This window comes from Talpa europaea, assembly GCF_964194135.1.
Source record: "Talpa europaea genome assembly, chromosome: 6".
NCBI lineage: Eukaryota > Metazoa > Chordata > Mammalia > Eulipotyphla > Talpidae > Talpa > Talpa europaea.
The window spans coordinates 46,318,411-46,338,976 of NC_140072.1; the positions used below are offsets into that span (position 1 = coordinate 46,318,411).

A 20,566-nucleotide genomic window follows, 5' to 3' on the forward strand; every position below is an offset into this window, starting at 1 on the left:
TCCAATGTAGCTTTTAATTCTGCTATGGTATTTTTGGTTTCCTTGACTTATTTTCATCCTTACACATTTTATCTCACATGTCTTATTTGAGCCTATTCTCAATTTCTTACTTTCTCTTTCATTTAGGATAGGTCTTACACCCTCCCCTACATCCTGAAACATTCTTTACTTCCTGGTTTCTGCAGTGGATCACTTACAGAGGGTGAGTCTGCATCTTCTGGATGGTTTCCTATCCTGTATCCCCTATTTTCTCATACCATCCCCAGTATGGTTTTCCCCACTATTTACTCAGCCTCTGTTGGTCTTTTTCTTTCCTTCTACTCAGTCTTTAATGAGAAAAGATACAATAGCTCTGTTTGCCCATGTACAGTCTAGGCAGATGGTCCTTGACTTATGCTCATTTTTCTGTTGGGAGGCAAATTTCTTCCTGTATCTCCAGAGAGATGCCTAGGTCAAGCTATGATTTTCTTTACTATTGATAGTTTCTAGTAAGCATCTATGAATGTATAGCTTGCTAGGTTTAGGAAGGAATCAATTATATCTTTTGTTAAGACTCTATTGACAGCAAGAGACAGAAATATCTAACCCAAACCAGCTAAAGCAAAGCAAAGCAAAGCAAAGCAAAGCAAAGCAAAGCAAAGCAAAGCAAAGCAAAGCAAAGCAACAAACCAAAACAAACAAACAAAAAAACCAAAACAAAAAACAAACCAGAAACAACTTGCTGGCTCACATGACTGGGAAGAAGAGAAAATGAGTCACTTGGGTCTCAGGTATGAATGGATTTAACAAACTTTTCCTGGTACACCCTTAATTGTTTCTCTCATTATTTCATGTGGCAGATGCGCTTTCTCCACGTGGTGGAATGAAGGGGTGGGAGTGTCTGGGGTTAGGCCTCAGATAGCTGCATGTATCCTGTAGCCTAGTCAGTGATTTCTGAGGAAAGAGGGAGCCCTCCCCACCCAGCATCTATATATATTATCTCAGGAAAGTGCTGTCATTCACCTAGTGTGGGCCTTGTCCCACTGCTTTTTCCTCCTGAAAGTAGAATAAGAAAAATCAAGATCAATTATTCTTCTGTTTTTTTTAAAGATTTATTATACAAGAACTGGGGTATAGGCCAGATGTGCGGGAGGGTGAAAGGATTCACCGGAGACAGAGCAGGGAACAGGCAGACTGAATGAAATACACTTCTGAGGGGAGCAGCGGGCAAGACAGGAGAGGTCTGCTCGCCATATGGCCATATACGGATCTCACTGGTTGGTCAGGATCGAACCTGTACTGCAGAGGCTGCGGACAGCTTAAAAGCGCTGCGCTCAACCTCCTGTGCCACCAGGGGAGGCCCAAGATCAATTATTCTAACTCCTCACTGAATAGCAAGGCAATTTTTAATGGCAGAGAACATGACATTAGGTGTCAGAGCACTGACCTCCACTAGGCACTTGTTCTGGAAGTTCCACTGCTGTTGCAGGCCTCACTCTCTAATACTTACAGGGACAAAATTTAAGTTGAAAAGAAAGGTGATTTCCTTCAAGTCTTATGAGCCAAACCTGGTCTCTGACCTTTAGAGTATTCCAGGATCCCCAGGAACACACCTCATTTTGTGCCTTTGGTTCAACCATAGGTGTCTGACTGTGGCGGGTGGATGAAACTGGGATGTAGTGTCCATGACATGGGGGAGCTTCAAGAGCTCTGCGGAGGAATGTGGCCTACCCTTGTAAGTAATGGTGTGGCCTCAGAAGGTCTTAGGGAAGTAAACTTATGTTTACTTATGTTCCCAGTTTACCCTTTGGCCTGACTGCTGTGTTCCGGTACTGTGTCCTCAATAAACTGCTTTTAAAGAACAGTGTTTTTATTTATCTATCTGCCTTGGATATTTGTTACTGTATTGTTATAACCTAATCGTCCGTAGATCCATAACCTTACTGTAATATAATACAAATATGCTCAGTTTGGAGGGAAAAGGAAAAAGAGAAGGATGGTCTCGATTGTCATTCAAACCCACAAGTTGAGGTGCAAAGGGAAAATGCATGATGATCCTAGGATTCTGTGAAGGCTCCAGAGGGAGCAGGCTAAATTGGAAACAAATGCTGAAGCTGAATTGAAACTTATATTTGTTTGTTTAAGAATGTATATTTCATAGAACTTGTCAGGTGATTATTAATATTTCAAATTTATATACACAATATGAAAATGTATTTTAAGTTGACGGGTCACATACCTGGAAAACTATATTGGCATTTTCATGCATTCCAAATATTTCTGGGTCATCTATCAAAGGTAGATTTTCAATGTAGTCCTTAAACTCTTGCAGGCTGTCAGCCAACGGTGCAAAATAGATGCCTGTTATTGAAAACACAGAAGGCAAATATGTCTCAAATAGACCAGTTTTGTATCCCCAACTTCAGTACTTCTCCACTTGGTTCAGATGGGAGCTATAACCAGCTACCTCACATAGAAAGGGGATTGTTTTTCCCAAGCTTCCTTGCTTCCATTGCTCTGTCTAGTTTCTTTACTTTTTCTTGGGGGCTTGAATATCTGATCATTGACTAACCTTTCAGGGGTCACCAGAACAGTTCAAGATTCTGAAAATCCAGGGGTGTACTGCTGCAAAGTGTGCCTTGTTAGGGGCACACATTTAGACAGAATACCACCAATGTTAGAACAGAAATAATTCAAAGTGGTTTCTGCACAATATAGCTCTTTGTGATCTCACTACTAAGCCAGTTTTGAAGGTGGTCAAGCATGAGGAGTTAGGTATGGGGGTTGGGTTGTAGAGACTGGACAGTCTCCTGGATGGCAAACTGACATACACTTTCAATGACTCCTTAGAAAAGGTCTTTTTCATAATATTAAAAAGTCATTCACCTGATTCAGAATATTTGTAATTGTTTTCTAATGTTTCAGGAGAAAAAAATCTTTTCAAGATAGTACGAAGGCATCTTTGATCCCAGGTGTCTGTAACTCTACCACCATATGTAATTTCACCTGGAAAGAAGTTTGCATTAAAAAATTGTTTTTTGAAATTGATATGCATATCCAAATTCTAACAGATTTATTCACACACACATTTATTTGGCATTGAAAATGGAACTAGTTCCTGAGAGTTTCCTTTTATCAACCTGAATAGAGAGAATGAAAGTCAATTAAAAAAAAAAAAGAAAAAATTTAGTGGATGAACCCTACTCTAATTATTTGCTTTTTCCAAATAGTAAAAACTAAAGCCACTGAGTTTTATTTACATATTTCTTCCTGCTTTATGTTTCTTTTTGATTTAAAAATAATGATTTTTGGGTTTTATTTCATCATTGACTATAATATTCTAAAACATACACCCTTTCCTTGAAGCACTGCTTCTTTTTGGGGCCAATGAGTAAAATGGAATCCAAATGTTTGCAATAAAGCTCTATACACAGCTTATAAATTATTGATATTAAGTTAGGGAGAAAAGATAGGCCCAAGGAGAAAGAGGCAACTCCCTTACAGAAATTACATGTTGGAATTAAAATATACTGATATCCTCTCTTTGCAGACAGAAACTACTTTCAGCATGCCCTGTTGTCAACATCAAATTACAAGTAGGGGGCCTCTCTGGTAGCGCAGTGGTTGAGCGCTGAGTTGCGAAGCTGCCTGCAGCCTTTGCAGCGCCAGTTCGATCCCCAGCTGCTCCCCGGCCACTGGATGAGGGTCCCACGTGGCGCACAGACCTCTCCTGCCGCCCGCTGCTCCCCTCAGCAGTGTACTTCGGTTCTTCTGCCTGCTCTGCTCCCTGCTCTGGCTCTGGTGAATTCTCTCACCCTCCTGCGCTTCTGACTGTACCCAGTGCTTGTATAAATAAATAAATAAATCTTTTTTTTTTTTTTTTAAAAAAAGTTATTTCACTTGTCTCTATAAACATTAAAAAAAAATTACAAGTAGGAATGATAGCTACTCTGCATTAGAATGATATCTTTTGCTGATTCAGTTCCCTGGAAAAATTCAAGATCTAGTGCTATAACATATTATTCAGTGTTGTAGCTTTCCTGAAGAATTTTATCTATGATACTGACAAAATCAACTTCTGAATCCTCTAATTTTTCATCTATTCTCATCTCCATCTCTTTTATTATGTCAGCAAGAAAAAAACTTCATTTTTTTTTTTTTTAAAGCTGAGGCTGTTGATTGAGAGATAGTTATTTCAATCTTTGGAATCTCAATAGTTTATTTCTTCCAAAAGTATAATGTCCTTTCCTGTACCTCCCGTAGGGACACTTATCTTTCCTCTCTCCTATTGAAGCAAATATCTTCATTACTTGGACCTACATGGTCCAAATTAGATCTAATTTTGCAGTAAGATCCCATGTGGCTACAATAGCTCCTAGAAATGATAATCTCGGAAATACTTTTTCTTTTTCACAAGTACATGTGACACAACATATCTCTACTAGTCAGTCAATGTTAGGATTCTTTTGAACTTAAGAGGACAAACTTGGGAGGCTAAACAGCCTGCATTTAATTCAAGGCTCCACCATTTGTAAACTGCCCTTCAGTTTCCTAATGAGTAAAACAGGGATATAATAGTCCTCACTTTACAGGATTGTGAGGATCAAATTTACTAATTCATAGGAAGCGCTTAAAAACAATGTTGGCATGTTGCAAGAGCTAGATAAGCTTTTGCTATTATAGTTTGGGGAAATATCTGCCCCATTTTCTTCGTTTTAATATTGTCATGATATGCTTGTCCCATCCTCATCTATACAAAGGGAGTATTTGAAGTTTTTACTGCTATCATCAAACAGAGGTGGAAGACTCCATCTTGTTATGGGCCAGGTGGGTATAAACCAACTATGTGGGCATAGTTGGATGCCTTGACCATGTGAATATACTGACCAGTAATGTAAACCAACGCATCCCAGGGAATTCTTCCTTCCTGACAGTAGAGGTTGAGGTTCAACAAAGCACATTCCCGGTCACTGTCATTGAATTCATAGCAGATATTCCAACCAAGCGGACCAAACTTTTTTCTTTCCTACAATAGAAAGTGAAAATGGTCTTAAATAAAATTGGATAAAATTAATCTTATGTAAATAATGAAAACTAAAGGATTTCCATTGAAGTTAGGATTCTGCAAAATCAGTTAAAATCATGCAGTTCAGCTTCAGCTAGGCTTTCATTTTGGCTCTCACCAAATAGGGAGGCATCTTTTCCTTCAGTACTGGCCCTTTCCCATATTTCCAAAAGACTGGAGATGACTGGATATGATAGACTTGTCAAAAGAGCATTCGTTCTTCATGGCAAAATATTTCCCCACCAAATAGGAAAATATCCCACCTACAGTCTCTAGGCATAAAAGGACTGATATTCATCCATCAGAGTGAGAGATAGTTCCTACTGTCCTAAGGCTCTGCCCCTCACCCAGGCTTTTAATGCCATGCCGATTACATACTCAGTACCCTACAGTGACATCTTTTAAAAAAAAAAAAAACAGCATCAGGAGGCCTCACTGGTGGTGCAAGGGATTAAGATGCAGCACTATGAGGCTATCCACAGCCACTGCAGCACGAGTTCGATCCCTGATCAGGGAGGTGACCCACATGGCACAGCAGACCTCTCCTGACTCACCCGCTGCTCCCCTCAGCAGTGTATTTCAGTCAACCCATCTGTTCCCCACTCTGACTCTGGTGAATCCTCTCACCCACCCCACCCCCGTGCCCCCCCACCCCCAACACCTTTTGCCAGTTCTTCTATGCATAAATAAATCTTTAAAAAAATACCCAGCAAGTAGAATCATAATCCTTGTTTCATGACTTCCCACAGTGAAATCCTTCCCTCTCTTTGATATCTTCCTGGTCCACCTTAATTTCTTAATTTTAAAGTGCTGATTATACCAGAGGATTGGTTCCATGTTTTGACCTCAAAGTTTCCCTAAATCTCAAGCTACCTCCTCAATCTCAGTTACTTTTGTTAGTAGAACAAGGGCCTCACATCAGACCCCCAAGTCCCTGCCTCCCTGTTCTCCTCTAGAACCTGGTTTACTTATTATTTTCATATCTGGCAGTTTTAATTTGTGCTTTTCCTTTACTGATTCTTCCTCTGTAGATAACACACACTGGAAAACCAGGCAGGCAGCCCAATCAATACACCATTTAGAGGTGTACAGTTGAAGAGTCAGAATGCAAATAAGAGGCCACAGGATGGACACCAGACCACAGCAATGCGGTCTGGACAGAGAAAAGAAGAAATAGTGCCTAGTTGAAGGTCATCTTTGGGGGGGTTTAGGGCTCCAATGACAGGGAGGAAGTTGTTTAGGGTGGTAAGCCCTTTCAAACAGAAACAGGTGAGAATGAAATTACTGAAAGAAAAATCAGTATTTGATGACTGACATGATATGTGTAAAGACGGAGCAATAAAAATAATCCTGAGATTTTGATTGGGAGAATGAGACCACTGATTTGAGAAGCAGAATCTGGAGGGGAAGCAGCATTCATGAGTGAGGCACAGGTTGGAAAATCAGTTTTATGCTTTTGAACTTGCTCCATTGACCTCATCTAAGTGAATGTGTTTTGCAGACAGATCAGAATAGAGATGGGAGGCAAAGTGGCAAGAAATGGAGGTAAGAACGACACTGAGATCAGTGATTAAGGTAAAACAATTTGGATTCAAGTACAACTTGGACCCCTCAGCATTCACCATGCTATCGGTAAACCTTCATTTAATTCTTTTTTTTTTAAAGACTTATTTATGCATACAAGAGCTGGGGTTCAGGCCAGAGGTGCGGGGGGTGCGAGGATTCACCAGAGACATAATGGGGAACAGAACAGGCAGACTGACCGAAGTACACTGCTGAGGGGAGCAGCTGGTGAGCCAGGAGTGGTCTGCTGCACCATGTGGGTTGCTCCCTGGCCAGCTGGGGATTGCGGACAGCTTCATAGGTTGTGTCTTAACCCCTTGAGCCACCAGGGAGACCCCCTTCATTTAATCCTTACTATTTATTTTAAATATAATACATTTATTTCTGGCCTCCCCGGTGGCGCAGCGTTGAGCGCTGGGTTGCGAAGCTGCCTGCAGCCTCTGCAGTGCTGGTTCGATCCCCGGCTGTTCCCCGGCCACCAGAGGAGGGTCCCACATGGCGCGCAGACCTCTCCTGCCGCCCGCTGCTCCCTTCAGCTGTGTATTTCAGTCCTTCTGCCTGCTCTGCTCCCTGCTCTGGCTCTGGTGAATTCTCTCACCCTCCTGTGCTTCTGACTATACCCAGTGCTTGTATAAAAATAAATAAATCTTTAAAAAAATAAATACAATACACTTATTTCTATTAAAAATCAGAATTGTGTATACCTGAATAATTGCATGGAAGAAACAAATGCCAAATATTACTCGTCTCCACTTTTTTCCAAGTATATTTTCTTCAAAAAATGAAGGTGTCATTTCAGTAAATGCTCGTCTGATATTTGCACGTAAGCCTTTTGGAGGCTCATTGGTTACCTGGATATAGACGGAACACACATGGCAGAATGGATGATTTTATAGATTTGCATTATGTTGAATTACACAGGTAGGTATAATTCTCGCTGAGAGCACGCAGATAACTGATGCCCACAGGGCATTCCTGGCTTGTTTGAAACTCCCAGGAGAACAGGGCCTGTCGGGCCTTCTAAGAATCTGAGACACTTCCATTTGGGGGTCCATATCTCTTAACATGGGTCAGACAGTATGCTCAGGACTTCTTCAGTGGATTTTCTGATTATTCACCTAAGATATCACCCCATACTTTGTTTTGATAACATGGGGCAGAGAAGGATAAGACATTCCTATTTTGGGGTGATCATTCATATAGGCTTCCCATATATTGGAAACTTCCAGCACTGAAATCCAGCATCCCTGCTTTCTGAGTCTCCAGTGCTGAACACATTTCTCTTAACCCGGAGAGAGGTTCCATTCTCATCATTCTGCATCCATGGCATTTTCTTGTACAGGGTAAGACAGGGGAAACATTGAACCAACAGGTCAAAGAGTTTGGGGTATGCAGGGATGTGCAGTGATTGGGGAAATTGTTTCTCTGCTTGGTGTCACGTGAAGGGAAAGTGACTTCTATCATACTTCCCCATCTTGCGTGCAGATTTGGCAAGGTCTGGAGCACTGGCCTGAGCTCTGGGACCCATCTGCTAAGTGACTGAGGCTAATCATTGCACATGGGTCCAACCATGAACACACATTACCTTGACAGAATTTTGAAGAACTGTAACAGGAAAGGCATTACTAGGCATGGAACTTAAAAAAAGTCGAAAAGTGTCCTTGATAATAATATCTGTTTAAAGCAAAGACAAAACAACAAAAAAGAAAAATGTTTAACTCTTAGTTACAATTTTATATAAGATATAATTGCTATAGGAAAGCAGGAAAAAATGCTGGAAACTATGTTTAAAGATTAGCTTTTATATTTTATGTATATTATCAAGGGAGGTGGGAAAGTCTATATAGAAACTTCATACAAGAGAGTTTGGCAGTCTATATGCTGGCACATTTGAGGAAAGAGATTAGGAACATATTAATTTTCTTATTTTTTGGTTGATGGAGATGTTAAGGGCCTTCCCTCTGGAATAGGGAAAATTTTCAATTGATAAAAAAAATGGCTACCATCAGTCCATTTATGTTGTTTTTAAATTTTAATCATTTAATTTAAGACAAATTTCATGAAAGTGGTCAGAAAGCCCTATGAAGAGGAAAGAGATTTCTCCTCTTTGTAGAGAAGTTGTAAAGGAAAAGAGGAAGCAGGGCTATGGAAAGATCTCACAAATAGCACAAAGCAGTTAAGTCAAGATGCTTAATTTTGAGTTTGTGGACAGAGAACCTACTAAATAAAGAATGAGTTTTGTTCTAGATGCAAAAAGCCAAAGCAAAGTTGGGAAAATCACTGGTCTCAGCCAAGGATGACTAGTTGGTAATGGTTTTAAAGTACATATTGTGATATTCCTCCAACACGCCAGCTTCCTCCCTCTGGAGGGCATGTATTCTAGTTTATCCCTCTGCCTGAATACTATTCCTTTAGAATCCCTCACTTCAAATCTTTGTTAAATTATCCCTTTCTCAAAGAGGTCTACCCAGACCATACTATTTAAAATTGCTCTCCACCTTTCCTCCCCAACCCCATTCCATTCTGACCTCCTTATCTTATCTCTCCTTTTTATTTTTTCAAAGCACATTCTATCAAACTACCTAAGTTACTTATTATATGATTTATTTATTGTCTCTCTCCCCTCACTGGAAAATAAGTTCTATGAGGCAGAATATCTATGGTCGTTTCATTCACGGTTATACCCCAAGCATCTACAACAATGCATGGCAGACAGTAGATTCTCAAATAGTTATTGAGTTCATGACAGCAGATTAAAGCTGAACTTAAGCTTCTTGGTTTGGTAATCTAAATTTACAAGCTACAATAAAGAGCCAAAATTAAAGGTTAGTTCTATTATAATTTTAAAGCACTACTAAAGTTGCTTGCATGATAACCACTATTATGCATAGAAGTTAATCAGATAGCAACTGAAATTTTAGGGCTAATGATTTCATTAACCAATAATTCAGAGAATGAAAAAGACCAGGTTTTAGAAAAGCATTTTCCCCCATACTTTTTTTCTTGCAATGCAAAAGCATCAAGAATCTTAATTTTCATAGACATCATGGGACTTTAGAACTAGAATGGAATCTTAGAACTCATTTTACCATGAGACTTTTAGTAATGAGGCCATGCGGCTGTTTTATAGCTGGGGAAACTGAGGCCCAGAGAGGTGTGGTATTCAGGAAGTGGTAGGGGCAGAACTCTACTCAGGTGTTAGAATTTCATGTCCAGAGTTTTTTTTTCTTCCCCATCCCCATTCTCTTGTTCACTTTTACTTTTCAGTTTATTACCTGAATATATTTTACTTTATGCTAGTTCAAGTTAAATATGAGAACACAGATGGTTAAGTTATTAATGACTGTAACAAGGACCAGAAGAGAATTCTGCCAACTGAAACTTCAGTGAGCCTCAAACTGATGAAATCCACTAGCAACTCTGACTGATTTCCATAGCCTTTCCATGTGAAGATTTGGCACATGCTCAATAACATCTCCATATTTTGAGAGCTCATGCTGAATCACTGCAGTAAATTTCCTTTTAGATGCTTTCCTTATCATTAAAAAAAAAAAAAGTTGTAATCCTAAACACCAGGGACATCTGAATAGTAGTGAGGATCTTTTTGTCATTTTTCTTTAGATTACCAATAAGTCACAGATCCCACAGGAAGCAGCAGGCCATCTTTTATTTGCACAGCAAAAGAGTAGAATCTGGAAGGGAGATGTGAATGACTTTTTATCCTTATTGGAAGCAGTCTGCAGAAGGCAAGGGAAGGCAAACTTTAGGGGAAGGTTGCTAAGTCCTGGCTGTGGCTTGATAACCAGTGCAGGCTGACGACTCTGTACAGGAGCAACTCTTTAACACGCAGCAGTATGTATACGTACTTGCAAGATCAGGTATATTTAGCTCTCACCTTTCTAGAAAACCTTCTGTGACCAGTGCACAAAGGAAGACCCCAGGAAAAGGGTTCTGGATGACTTAGATTGGTGGTTTTCCCCCACAGCCTCCTGGCAGAGTGGTGAAGTGGGGCCTACACAGCTTATTATCAACAATACAGTCTACAATGTCAATCATTTTATTGTATACTAACATTTAGAAGGGAATAGAGGGCCTCCCTGGTGGCGCAGCGGTTGAGCGTTGGGTTGCGAAGCTGCCCGCGGCCTCTGCGGCGCCGGTTCGATCCCCGGCTGCTCCCCGGCCACCGGAGGAGGGTCCCGCATGGCGCGCAGACCTCTCCTGCCGCCCGCTGCTCCCCTCAGCAGTGTACTTCGGTCCTTCTGCCTGCTCTGCTCCCCGCTCTGGCTCTGGTGAATTCTCTCACCCTCCCGCGCTCCTGACTGTGCCCAGTGCATGTGTAAACAAAATAAATAAATAAATAAAACATGCCTCTATTTAAAAAAAAAAAAACAATAGAAGGGAATAGATTCTAACTCCACTTCTCTCTTTGTGGCCCATTATGCTTTCTTCAGTGGGAAAGAAAGTGGTGCTACTGTATTAATAGTTGTAGTAGCCCCATAGCTTGGGGGCTATGAGGCACTTATGAAAGTTAGTTGTCATGCTGGTTCCAGAGTATTAAAAAGTGGTCAAATAGTAAGGGAACTGGTGGTAATTTGAATTATTTCCCCCTTGCTTCTATCATTCTATAGTGAAAGATTTAATTTCCTTTCTTTGTCCTAAGTTAATTTTTCTGTTTCTTTTTAAAAAGTTTGAATTCAAATGGCCTCCACAGAAGGCAATATGAAACAGAAATCATCTAGTGGACCATACCCTGAATTTGGAGTTTGAAGACCTTTTTCTGAATCTGGGTCATGTAACTTAACTAAACCTCTCCAGGTCTCATATTTTCCCTTATTATAAAGAAACAGTGTCTATAATAAGGAACTATTATAAGATTGGATTCAACAGAAAAGGTTATACAAAAATGACATTATGCAAGTGCTATTACTTCAACATACTTGGATCTGTGAAGGTTTTAATGAGCTCTTCCATTGCTATCATCCAAGAAACAGCAAGATGGCAGTTTTGCAAAAATACCCAGTTTCCTGATTTCATTGCCTCTTTGATCATTCTTTCAGCAATGGGTCCTTGTCCTTGCCCCAGTGAAATTGATTGCACCCTGAATTGAGCAAAAACAAGAAATACTGTTTTATGTTCTTTTAAAGCAATACAAATATTAAGAAATAGAAACATAGGAGACTCTTATGTAGGTTATGCACATATTTCTAAGCCTTAGTCTGGTAGATGTTAAATATATTTTTCTTACTTTCTGGTTTTTAAAAAACATTTTATTGTAACATATAGAAAAGTGCAAAAGACAATTACACAGTTCTATGAATTATCACAAATGAACGTCTATTGTTGAGAAGAGATCTTTGTTAACAGCCAGAGACATCTCTCCTATACCCCTTCCTACCTCAATTATTTTTTCTTCCTTCTCTCCACAAGTACTCATTATTGTGACTTCCAAAACTATAGATCAATTCTTAAAAACATAAAAAAAATTGAAGGCTAACATATATACAGAAAAAGTACACAAATCATTAGTGTATGGCTTAATGAGTTCTCCCAAAATGAACATACATATCATGTACAACCACCTAAGTAAAAAATAAAATAAATAAAAAAGAACATAACTAGCACTCTCCCAATCAATATTCTTACTCATTCTGGAAGGCAACTATTTTGATTTCTACTACACCATAAATTCATTTTGCTTGTTTTTAAAATATATATTCAGAGACGCGCGCGTCATCTTTAAAACAGGGAATTTCGTGTCCGGAACTCACCAAAAACTGTGTGGAATTGAGAAAAGGCTGGCCCCAAGGTCAGAGGTGAGCTGAAACCCCTCACAAGCCAGGCCCCGCGATCGCTGGGATTTGGGGCCCAGAGGGGGATCCCGCCACCGCTGGGGCAGACGAGGGCGCTGGGGAGCGCGGTCCCCGACGCGCCATCTTTGAGACGGGGAGCTTTGCGCCGGCCCTCACCAAAACTGTGGAGCCGAGAAGGGACTGTCCCCACAGTCACAGCTTCCTACATCCCAGAAGGAGCTCACCAAAGAGATGTCGGCCAGTACCGGTGACACAGTGTCCCAACGCATAGGACAAATCAGAACACAAGCAGCAAGGAGAAGAAAAACTACAAGCAAGCAAGCCAGTCCTCAGGGAAAAGACACCCCACCAAAAGAAAATCACCCATCAGATTGCAACAATAGTAACTTGGAAGAACTTCTGAGCCTTCCAGATAGAGAATTTAAAATTGCCATAATTAAAAAACTGAAAGAAGTCATGAAGGAAAACAATGATCAGAAGAATGAAATTGAGTCCCTAAAGAGGAAAATGAAAGAAATGCTGATCAAAGGACTAATGGAGGAGCTGAAGAACTCTGGGTAAAATATATATTCAAGGAATCATAGTATATATTCTTTTAAGTTGGTCTATAGTTGGTCTATTTCAATTAACATGTTTTTAGATTAACTCATGTTAATGGGTGCTACTGTAGTTCATTCATTTTCATTGCTGTATAATGTTCTACTACGTGATTGTATCACAATGTTTTTATCCCTCCTGCCCTTTATGAACATTTGAGTTATTTCTGGTTCTTGGCTGTTAGATACAATGCTGCAATAAACATTCTTGTACATGTCTCTTGGCATACAAGTGCACTCCACTTTGTTGTGCATATTCCTTGGAGTGGAACTGTTATCTGGTAGAGCATATGTATAATTAACTTTTTGGTAATATCAAACTCTTTCCCAAAGTGACGCCACCAGTTCATACTTCCACCAGCAGTTCGTGAGGGTTCTTGTTTCCCCACATCTTTGCTAATACCTGGTGGGCATACAGTGGCATCTCATTGAGATTTAAAATAGTTTCCCTTTTCACAGATTTATTTATTGACCATTTTGATACTACCTTTTGTATCTTCCACTGCCCCCCACCTGCCCTGCCTTTTTTTTTGTTGGGTTACCTGTCTTTTTTTTTTTTTTTTTTTCAGTTGATACCCAGGTGTTCCTTAAACTGGATATAAACCCTTTGTTATTTCTTTACTGTCTCCACAGATTTGCCTTTTCCAGAATATCATGTAGCTGGAGTCACAGTAATAAGCTTTCAGATTGACTTCTCTCACTTAGAAATATGCATGTAAGGTTCTTCTGTATTTTTTCATGACTTGATAGTACATTTCTTTTTAGCACTAAATAATATTCCATTGTATGGATGTACCACACTTCTCCAAGTTCACTTTTTCTTATCTTTCCTCTAAACTGTTGTATTACTGAAATGATACTCAGTTATTCTAACTTTAATTGCTTTTTACTTTTTATAAATCCTTTTTATAAATCCTCTCTCTACTGATATTCTCTATTTGTTGAGACATCATTCCCAGGTTTTCCTTTTGCTTTTTCAGCATATTTAAGATAGTTTAAAGTTTAGTAAGTCTGGGCCTCCCTGGTGGTGCAAGGGGTTAAGCACTGCACTGTAAAGCTGTCCACAGCCTTTGCAGCACAAGTTCGATCCCCGGCCAGCCAGGGAGCTACCCACATGGCACAGCAGACCTCTCCTGACTGGCCCGCTGCTCCCCTCAGCAGTGTACTTCGTTGAAACTGCTTGTTTTGTTCCCCATTCTGTCTCTAGTGAATCCTCTCACCCCCGCATCTCTGGCCTATACCCCAGCTCTTGTATGCATAAATAAATGAATCTTAAAAAAAAAATAAAGTTTAGTAAGTCCAACATCTTCTCTCCATCAGGATAAGTTCCTATTTCTTAATTTATGAATGCATCATTCTTTGCTTCTTTGGATTACTTGTAGGGTTTTTTTTTTGTTGTTGCTGAAACCAAGACATTTTTAATATTATAATGTGATAACTCTGGAAATCAGATTCACCCCTCTTCCCATTGTTTGATGTTGTGAAATGTTGTGGTTTAATTCTGGTTTGTTTAGTGATTTTTCTGAACTGATTTTGTAAGGATACAGTTATTGAAGTCTGTATGGTTGGCTTAGTGGGGGAACTGGTAATGTGACAGAGATTGCATTAAAAGCCTGGAACAGAAACATCAAAATCTACCAAATTTTACAGATGGGCTCGTGTGTGTGTTGGGGCATGCCTTCAATACTTAACTAGGAAGGCTACGGCTAGAGGAAGTTAGACGTTAGGGCTTTTTCAGGTCTTTCTGAGCATGTTCTCAGCCTTGGGCGTGAGCAATGTTTTAGATTTCCAAGAATACTTAGAAATTTTCAAAGCCCTTATTCCCACAAATTTCTCACTCCTACTTTTTCTCCCAGGCATATTATTTGCTCCAACTGTTATCTCTTGTCCCAGATGACAGTGGTTAAAATATTTACCTTTAAATCTTTTGACAAATTTGTTCCCCCTCTCCCCAGGGAATCGCCTTTCTAACCTGGGAGAGTTCCTAGTTAGCTCAAATAAAAGCGAATCCTTTGAGCCATCCTTCAGTGAGCCAAGAGACAGGACAAAAACAAACACTCAATTCCCCCAAAGCAAGGACTGTTCTCCTTCCGTACCAGAACCCACAAGAGGAATTCAGGCTGCTCAACTTAATAATTAAGGCTACTGCCAAGCTGGGCCTTGGGGGTTATGTTAAGTTAAAGTGATGAGAAGCTCTGCTGCCTAGATTCAGTTGCCTTTTTCTTGATTAAGCATTCACCTGGGTGTTATAAGCCTTTGACTGTTTTTCAGAGTTCTCTGATAAAGGTGATTCTCAGAGTTTTTGACAGTTTGTTAATTTTGAGCGGGACAGACTTTTGAAGTATCCAAATGCTGCCATTTTTTGCTGATGTTACCTCTATCTTGGTTACTCTTGGGTATTACATGTCTCTGTGTCTTAGAAGTATTTTGTCAATTTCCACAAAAACCACAGTGGGATTTTGATTGAATCGTATTGAATATATAGATCAGTTTGGGGGAGTTCTGATAACTATAATATTGAGTCTTCCACTTGATGAATAATGGCATATCCATTTGTTTATTTAAGTCTTATTGATTACTTTCAATGATACATTCTTTTCTGTGAAGAAATCTTATATATCTTTCATCAGATTTGCCTCTGGATTTTTGATTTTTTTTTTAAACCTTTTTTATTTTTATTTTTTAAAAAATTTTTATTTATTTATACAAGCACTGGGTACAGTCAGAAGCGCGGAAGGGTGAGAGGATTCACCAGAGCCAGAGTGGGGAACAGAACAGGCAGAATGACGAAATACACTGCTGAGGGGAGCAGCGGGCAGCAGGAGAGGTCTGCCGCGCCCTATGGGACCCTCGCTCAGTGGCCTGGGGACTGAACCGGCGCTGCAGAGGCTGCGGGCAGCTTCACAACCCAGCTCTCCACCACTGCGCCACCGGGGAGACCCTGATTTTTTTTTTTTTTGAATGCTATAATGAATGATATCTTTTAAAGAAGTTCAACTCTTTATTGCTAGCATGCATTAATGCAACACACATTTTGTCCAGTAACCTTAATAAATTCATTTAAAAAATAAAGATAATCTTTATCAGAATACAAGAATGTCCTAATTTTGCTTTTCTCTAAGTAATTATTTCTAGATTTTTAGTTTAGTTTTCTTCCTTTTTCCTCTGGAATACACCAAGAACTTAGCACTCATTAATCTTTTAACACCCTCATTTCCTGATTGAATTATTTTACTTTATTATTATGGAATATTTAAGATATAAAAGGTGTCAACTTGACTGGACCACAGGATGCCATTTGGTCAAACATTATTCTGGGTGTATCTGTGAAGGTGTTTCTGGATGAGATTAACACTTGAATTTGCAGCTGAGTTAAGCAGACTACCGTTCTTAATGTGGATTGGCCCCATATAATTAACTAAAGAACTGAATAGAATAAAACATCTGAATAAGAGGCCATGTGGTCCTGCTGACCACTGAAATGAGACATTGGTCTTTTCTGGCTAATTGTATTCACACTAAAAATTTGGCCTGTTTATTTTAAGACTGGAACCTAAACCATTAGCCCTCCTGATTTTCAGGGCTGTGAACTTGGAATAGAACTAAGTACATACACATCAGCTCTCCTAGGTCTCCAGCATGCTGACTGCAGATCTTGTGATTTCTCATCCTCCACAATCATGTAACTCCTTATAATAAGATTACAATATTATTTATCTGTATGGAGTAGATATATACATATAATAGTATATAAATCACTCTATAATGTTATACATATGTGTATATATAATGTATCTTATAACTATGCATTTCATATATATACACGTACACACATATTATATATAATATATATAAAATCTCCTATTGGTTCTGTTTCCATGAAGAAACCTGATTAATAAGACTATGTACTCTGATTGAACATTCTAGATCTGTCATCCTCCTTAATCCTAGGCCAGACCGGCCACTCCACAAGGGTCTGTCAGAGCTAGAGAATGTCCTGTTAGATATGACACCCCTACTTTCCCCTGTCACCCTAAGATTTTGTGCACTTTTGTACCCATCCAGACAATCTTGGTGGGGGACTACAGGAATAAGCACTTTCACGAGAAAAAACCCACAAATCAGCTTAAATAGAAGTGTACATTTAAATCAGAAGAAAATGTAATAATGTAAATAGGCAGGTTACAGTTTTTCCCTTGTCCCTACTGTCCAGCATAATAGAGGCTCATGAGAAAGATTAGTAATACAACATAAATTTTTTGCATATTTGAATGTAGAGAGTAGTTTTTTTTTACCATTACATTAAGACAATGTCTTAAATAACAACAATTTAATCAGTAGTTCACGACGTTATTACACTTTAACATTTTAAACAATCTCCACTTTGTTCAAAACAAGTTTATATCTGCTTTTATGATTTTTGACCCAACTTTAACAACATACATAGTTAAATATGAGTTTATCTTTTTTTATTTAGTAAAGGATACTTGGATGTAAGAATCTTGCTCCACAAAGAAAAAAGGCAAGTTATAATAAAGAGTTGTTCACATGAATTATTAAAACTATGCAGAATAGGACCTTACCGTTCTGAATACCCACTCTCCCGGGCAAATCTCTGAAAGGCACCCATGGGATCTGAGCCTGTGCTTAGGATGAATATCAGGGGAGTGGCGTATGACATATCTTGATACAGAGTAGCCAGGTCCACAGGTGGTGTCTCTACAAAGCTTTTTCCAAGATTTTCAATGACAAAGTCTGTAAGAACAAAAACCACCTGAAAGTTGAAAAAAAAACATTAAAAAAATTTTTGTTGGATGAGGATCCTTCATAATTTACTTCTATTTCTCTCCTTCAGCTCCTCAAAGGTTGGCCCTGTCATGCATGCATTCTCTCTTCATTGGATAGCTTTCTATAGACACAATTTAGAGGATTTGTAGACCAGAAACTGCTGATAGCCAAGGTGCTTAACTACTCCATGAAAGGACTTCCCTTGAATGCACCTCCCCCTCAGTTATTGTTTCATCTCCATCGTCCCCTTCACAAGCCAGATTCTCAGAATTGATTCCATATATTGTCTCCCCATCCTTACCTCTCATTTATTCATAAGCTGCTTCTGATACTTTTTGGGAATCAGTCTCATCCTTTCTCTCTGCCCTTTAAAAGTTGGTGCTCCTCAGGTTTCACTGTCTACCTACCTGTCCTCTTATACTACTACATGTTATTCCTCTAAGATTTCAACAAATTCCATTGTTTTACTTTTGAACTCTATGCTGATGATTCCCTAATCTTATTTTTAACAGATGTTTCTGTCTAGTGTTTTCTACCCATATGTTAATTGGTATCCAAGCCGATATTCATTTTGATAGCTGGCAAGCACTGCAGAGTCAGTAACATCTTTCTCTGACACATTTCTCCTTCCACATTAGCTTAGTTGTTGATATGCCTTTCAGCACCCAGGTAGGAACTGGTAGCCAACCAGTTGCCTTATCTCCACACCCCTGATATCTCTTCAATCTACTACCTTTCTCCTAATTTAGGTTGCCATAATCTCTTATATGGACTATTTCAATAGTTTTCAAACTGGTCTTAGTAACTATAATTTTGTTCTCTTAAATTCTACTGTTGCTAAGATCTGAATGGCCCATTAATTCCCTGCAAATGTCCTCCAGCAGACTGTTTTCTCTGGCAGAGAGCACAGTTCCCTAACTGGGGAAGAACAACCAGGTTCCTGGCTGGTGTTTCAGCCCTTTATTTCATTATTTTCTACAATAAAGAGTCTCTATTTCTTAGAACTACTTGTCAAACTTGGACATTGTTATTCTCTAAGTACATTAATCAGTTCATTCATCATTACTGGTTGATGGGCTTTAGTAGAAATAATTATAAAATAGTCCTTTAGGAACACCTTACCTTTTCTTCTTTACAGCATTTAATAAGGATTAGCTTTTGGAAAGAACTTAATTCTGGTTGCCAAAAATTATGCTTTGTGATCTCTTTTTCCTGTGTTTTGAGTTCTTTTTCCTCTATTTTAGGATAGTCTTCCCACTTAGATGGGTTAATATAAGTCTCAAAAGATCCTGTAAACACAATTTAAAAAGATGCTTTAATTAGAATTGTTTTAACTTTGAAGTTATATAAATAAATTTGGTAATTAAAATTTTTCTATATTATTCAATGCAATCTCCATCAAGATTCCAATGGTATTCTTCAAAGAACAAGAACAAACAATACTGAAATGCACATGGAAACAATAAACCAAAAAAACCAAAAAAATCATGACAAGGTAAGAGGAAGAGTGATGCTATAACACTCCTAGACTTCAAATCACACTACAAAGTATAATAATCAAAACAGTATGGTACTGGAACAAGAACCAGACACACAGAACAATGGAATAGAATCAAGATTCTAGAAATAAACTTTCACCTCTATGTACAGCTAATTTATGAGAAAGGAGTCAAGAGTATATACTGGAGAAAGCAAAGTCTCTTCAACAAATGGTGCTAGGAAAACTGGACTGCCACATGCAAAAGAATGACACTAGATCACTATCTCACACTTTACATAAAAATTAACTCAAAAAGGATATAAGATATAAAACCTGAAACTATAAAATGCATTGAAGTAAAAATAGATCAAACACTCCCTGACATTGACTTCAGAGATGTCTTTGGGGGGATTTATACCCAAGGGCAAGAAAAGCAAATATGAACAAATGGGATTACATCAAACCAAAAAACTTTTGCACAGCAAAAGCTATTTTGTTTAAAAATACACCCTACCAAATGGGGGAAAATATTTTCATATCAAATATCTGACAATATATAAAGAACTCAGACAACTCAACAAAAAGAAAACAATTAACCCAATCAAAAAGTGGGCAGAAGAGCTAAATAGACACTTCTCCAAAGAAGACAGATGGCAAATGGGCACATTAAAAAAATGCGCATTATTACTTATCATCAGGGAAATGCAAATCAAAACTACAGTGAGATAGCATCTCATGCCTGTGAGAATAGCCCAATCAAAATATCCAGCAATAACTAGTGTTGATGAGAATATGGAGTACAAAGAACACTTGTACACTGTTGGTGGGAATGTAGACTGGTTTAACTTCTATGGGAAACAGTATGGAGGTATCTCAAATGTTAAAAATAGAGCTATCTTATGATCAGAAATTCCACAAGTAGAATTTATCTGAAGAACATAAAAACACTAATTCCAAGGGATATTTGCATACCTATGTTCATTGCAGCCCTATTTACTATAGCCAAGTTACAAAAACAACTTATATGTCCAAAGACAGGAATGGATCAGAAAAATGTGGTACATATGCACAATAGAATACTACTTGGCTATAAAAACGATGAACTCTTGGGCCTCCCAGGTGGCCCAGAGGATTGAGCACCGTGCTGTGAAGCTGCCCACAGCCTCTGTGGCGCCGGTTTGATTCCCTGCCAGCCAGGGAGATTCCCACATGGCAAGGCAGACCCCTCCTGTCTCTCCCGCTGCTCCCCTCAGCAGTGTTTTCGGTCTTTCTGCCTGTTCTGCTC

At 39.0% G+C, this 20,566-nt stretch overlaps 1 protein-coding gene across 1 annotated transcript in view; it reads right to left on the bottom strand.

Moving 5' to 3' along the window:
• DNAH6 (dynein axonemal heavy chain 6) overlaps window positions 1–20,566 on the bottom strand; it is a gene marked incomplete at its 3' end in the record, with an annotated part of 180,030 nt that overhangs the window by 18,329 nt on the left and 141,135 nt on the right. Inside the window, exons 62-69 of the mRNA XM_084235770.1 lie at window positions 18,924–19,090; window positions 17,597–17,787; window positions 11,545–11,705; window positions 8,193–8,281; window positions 7,312–7,458; window positions 4,867–5,005; window positions 2,866–2,985; window positions 2,219–2,340 (exon numbers count right to left, since the gene is read on the bottom strand). Of these exons, the coding sequence (XP_084091896.1) occupies window positions 2,219–2,340; window positions 2,866–2,985; window positions 4,867–5,005; window positions 7,312–7,458; window positions 8,193–8,281; window positions 11,545–11,705; window positions 17,597–17,787; window positions 18,924–19,090 (1,136 nt within the window). The remainder of the gene's footprint in view (window positions 1–2,218; window positions 2,341–2,865; window positions 2,986–4,866; window positions 5,006–7,311; window positions 7,459–8,192; window positions 8,282–11,544; window positions 11,706–17,596; window positions 17,788–18,923; window positions 19,091–20,566) is intronic.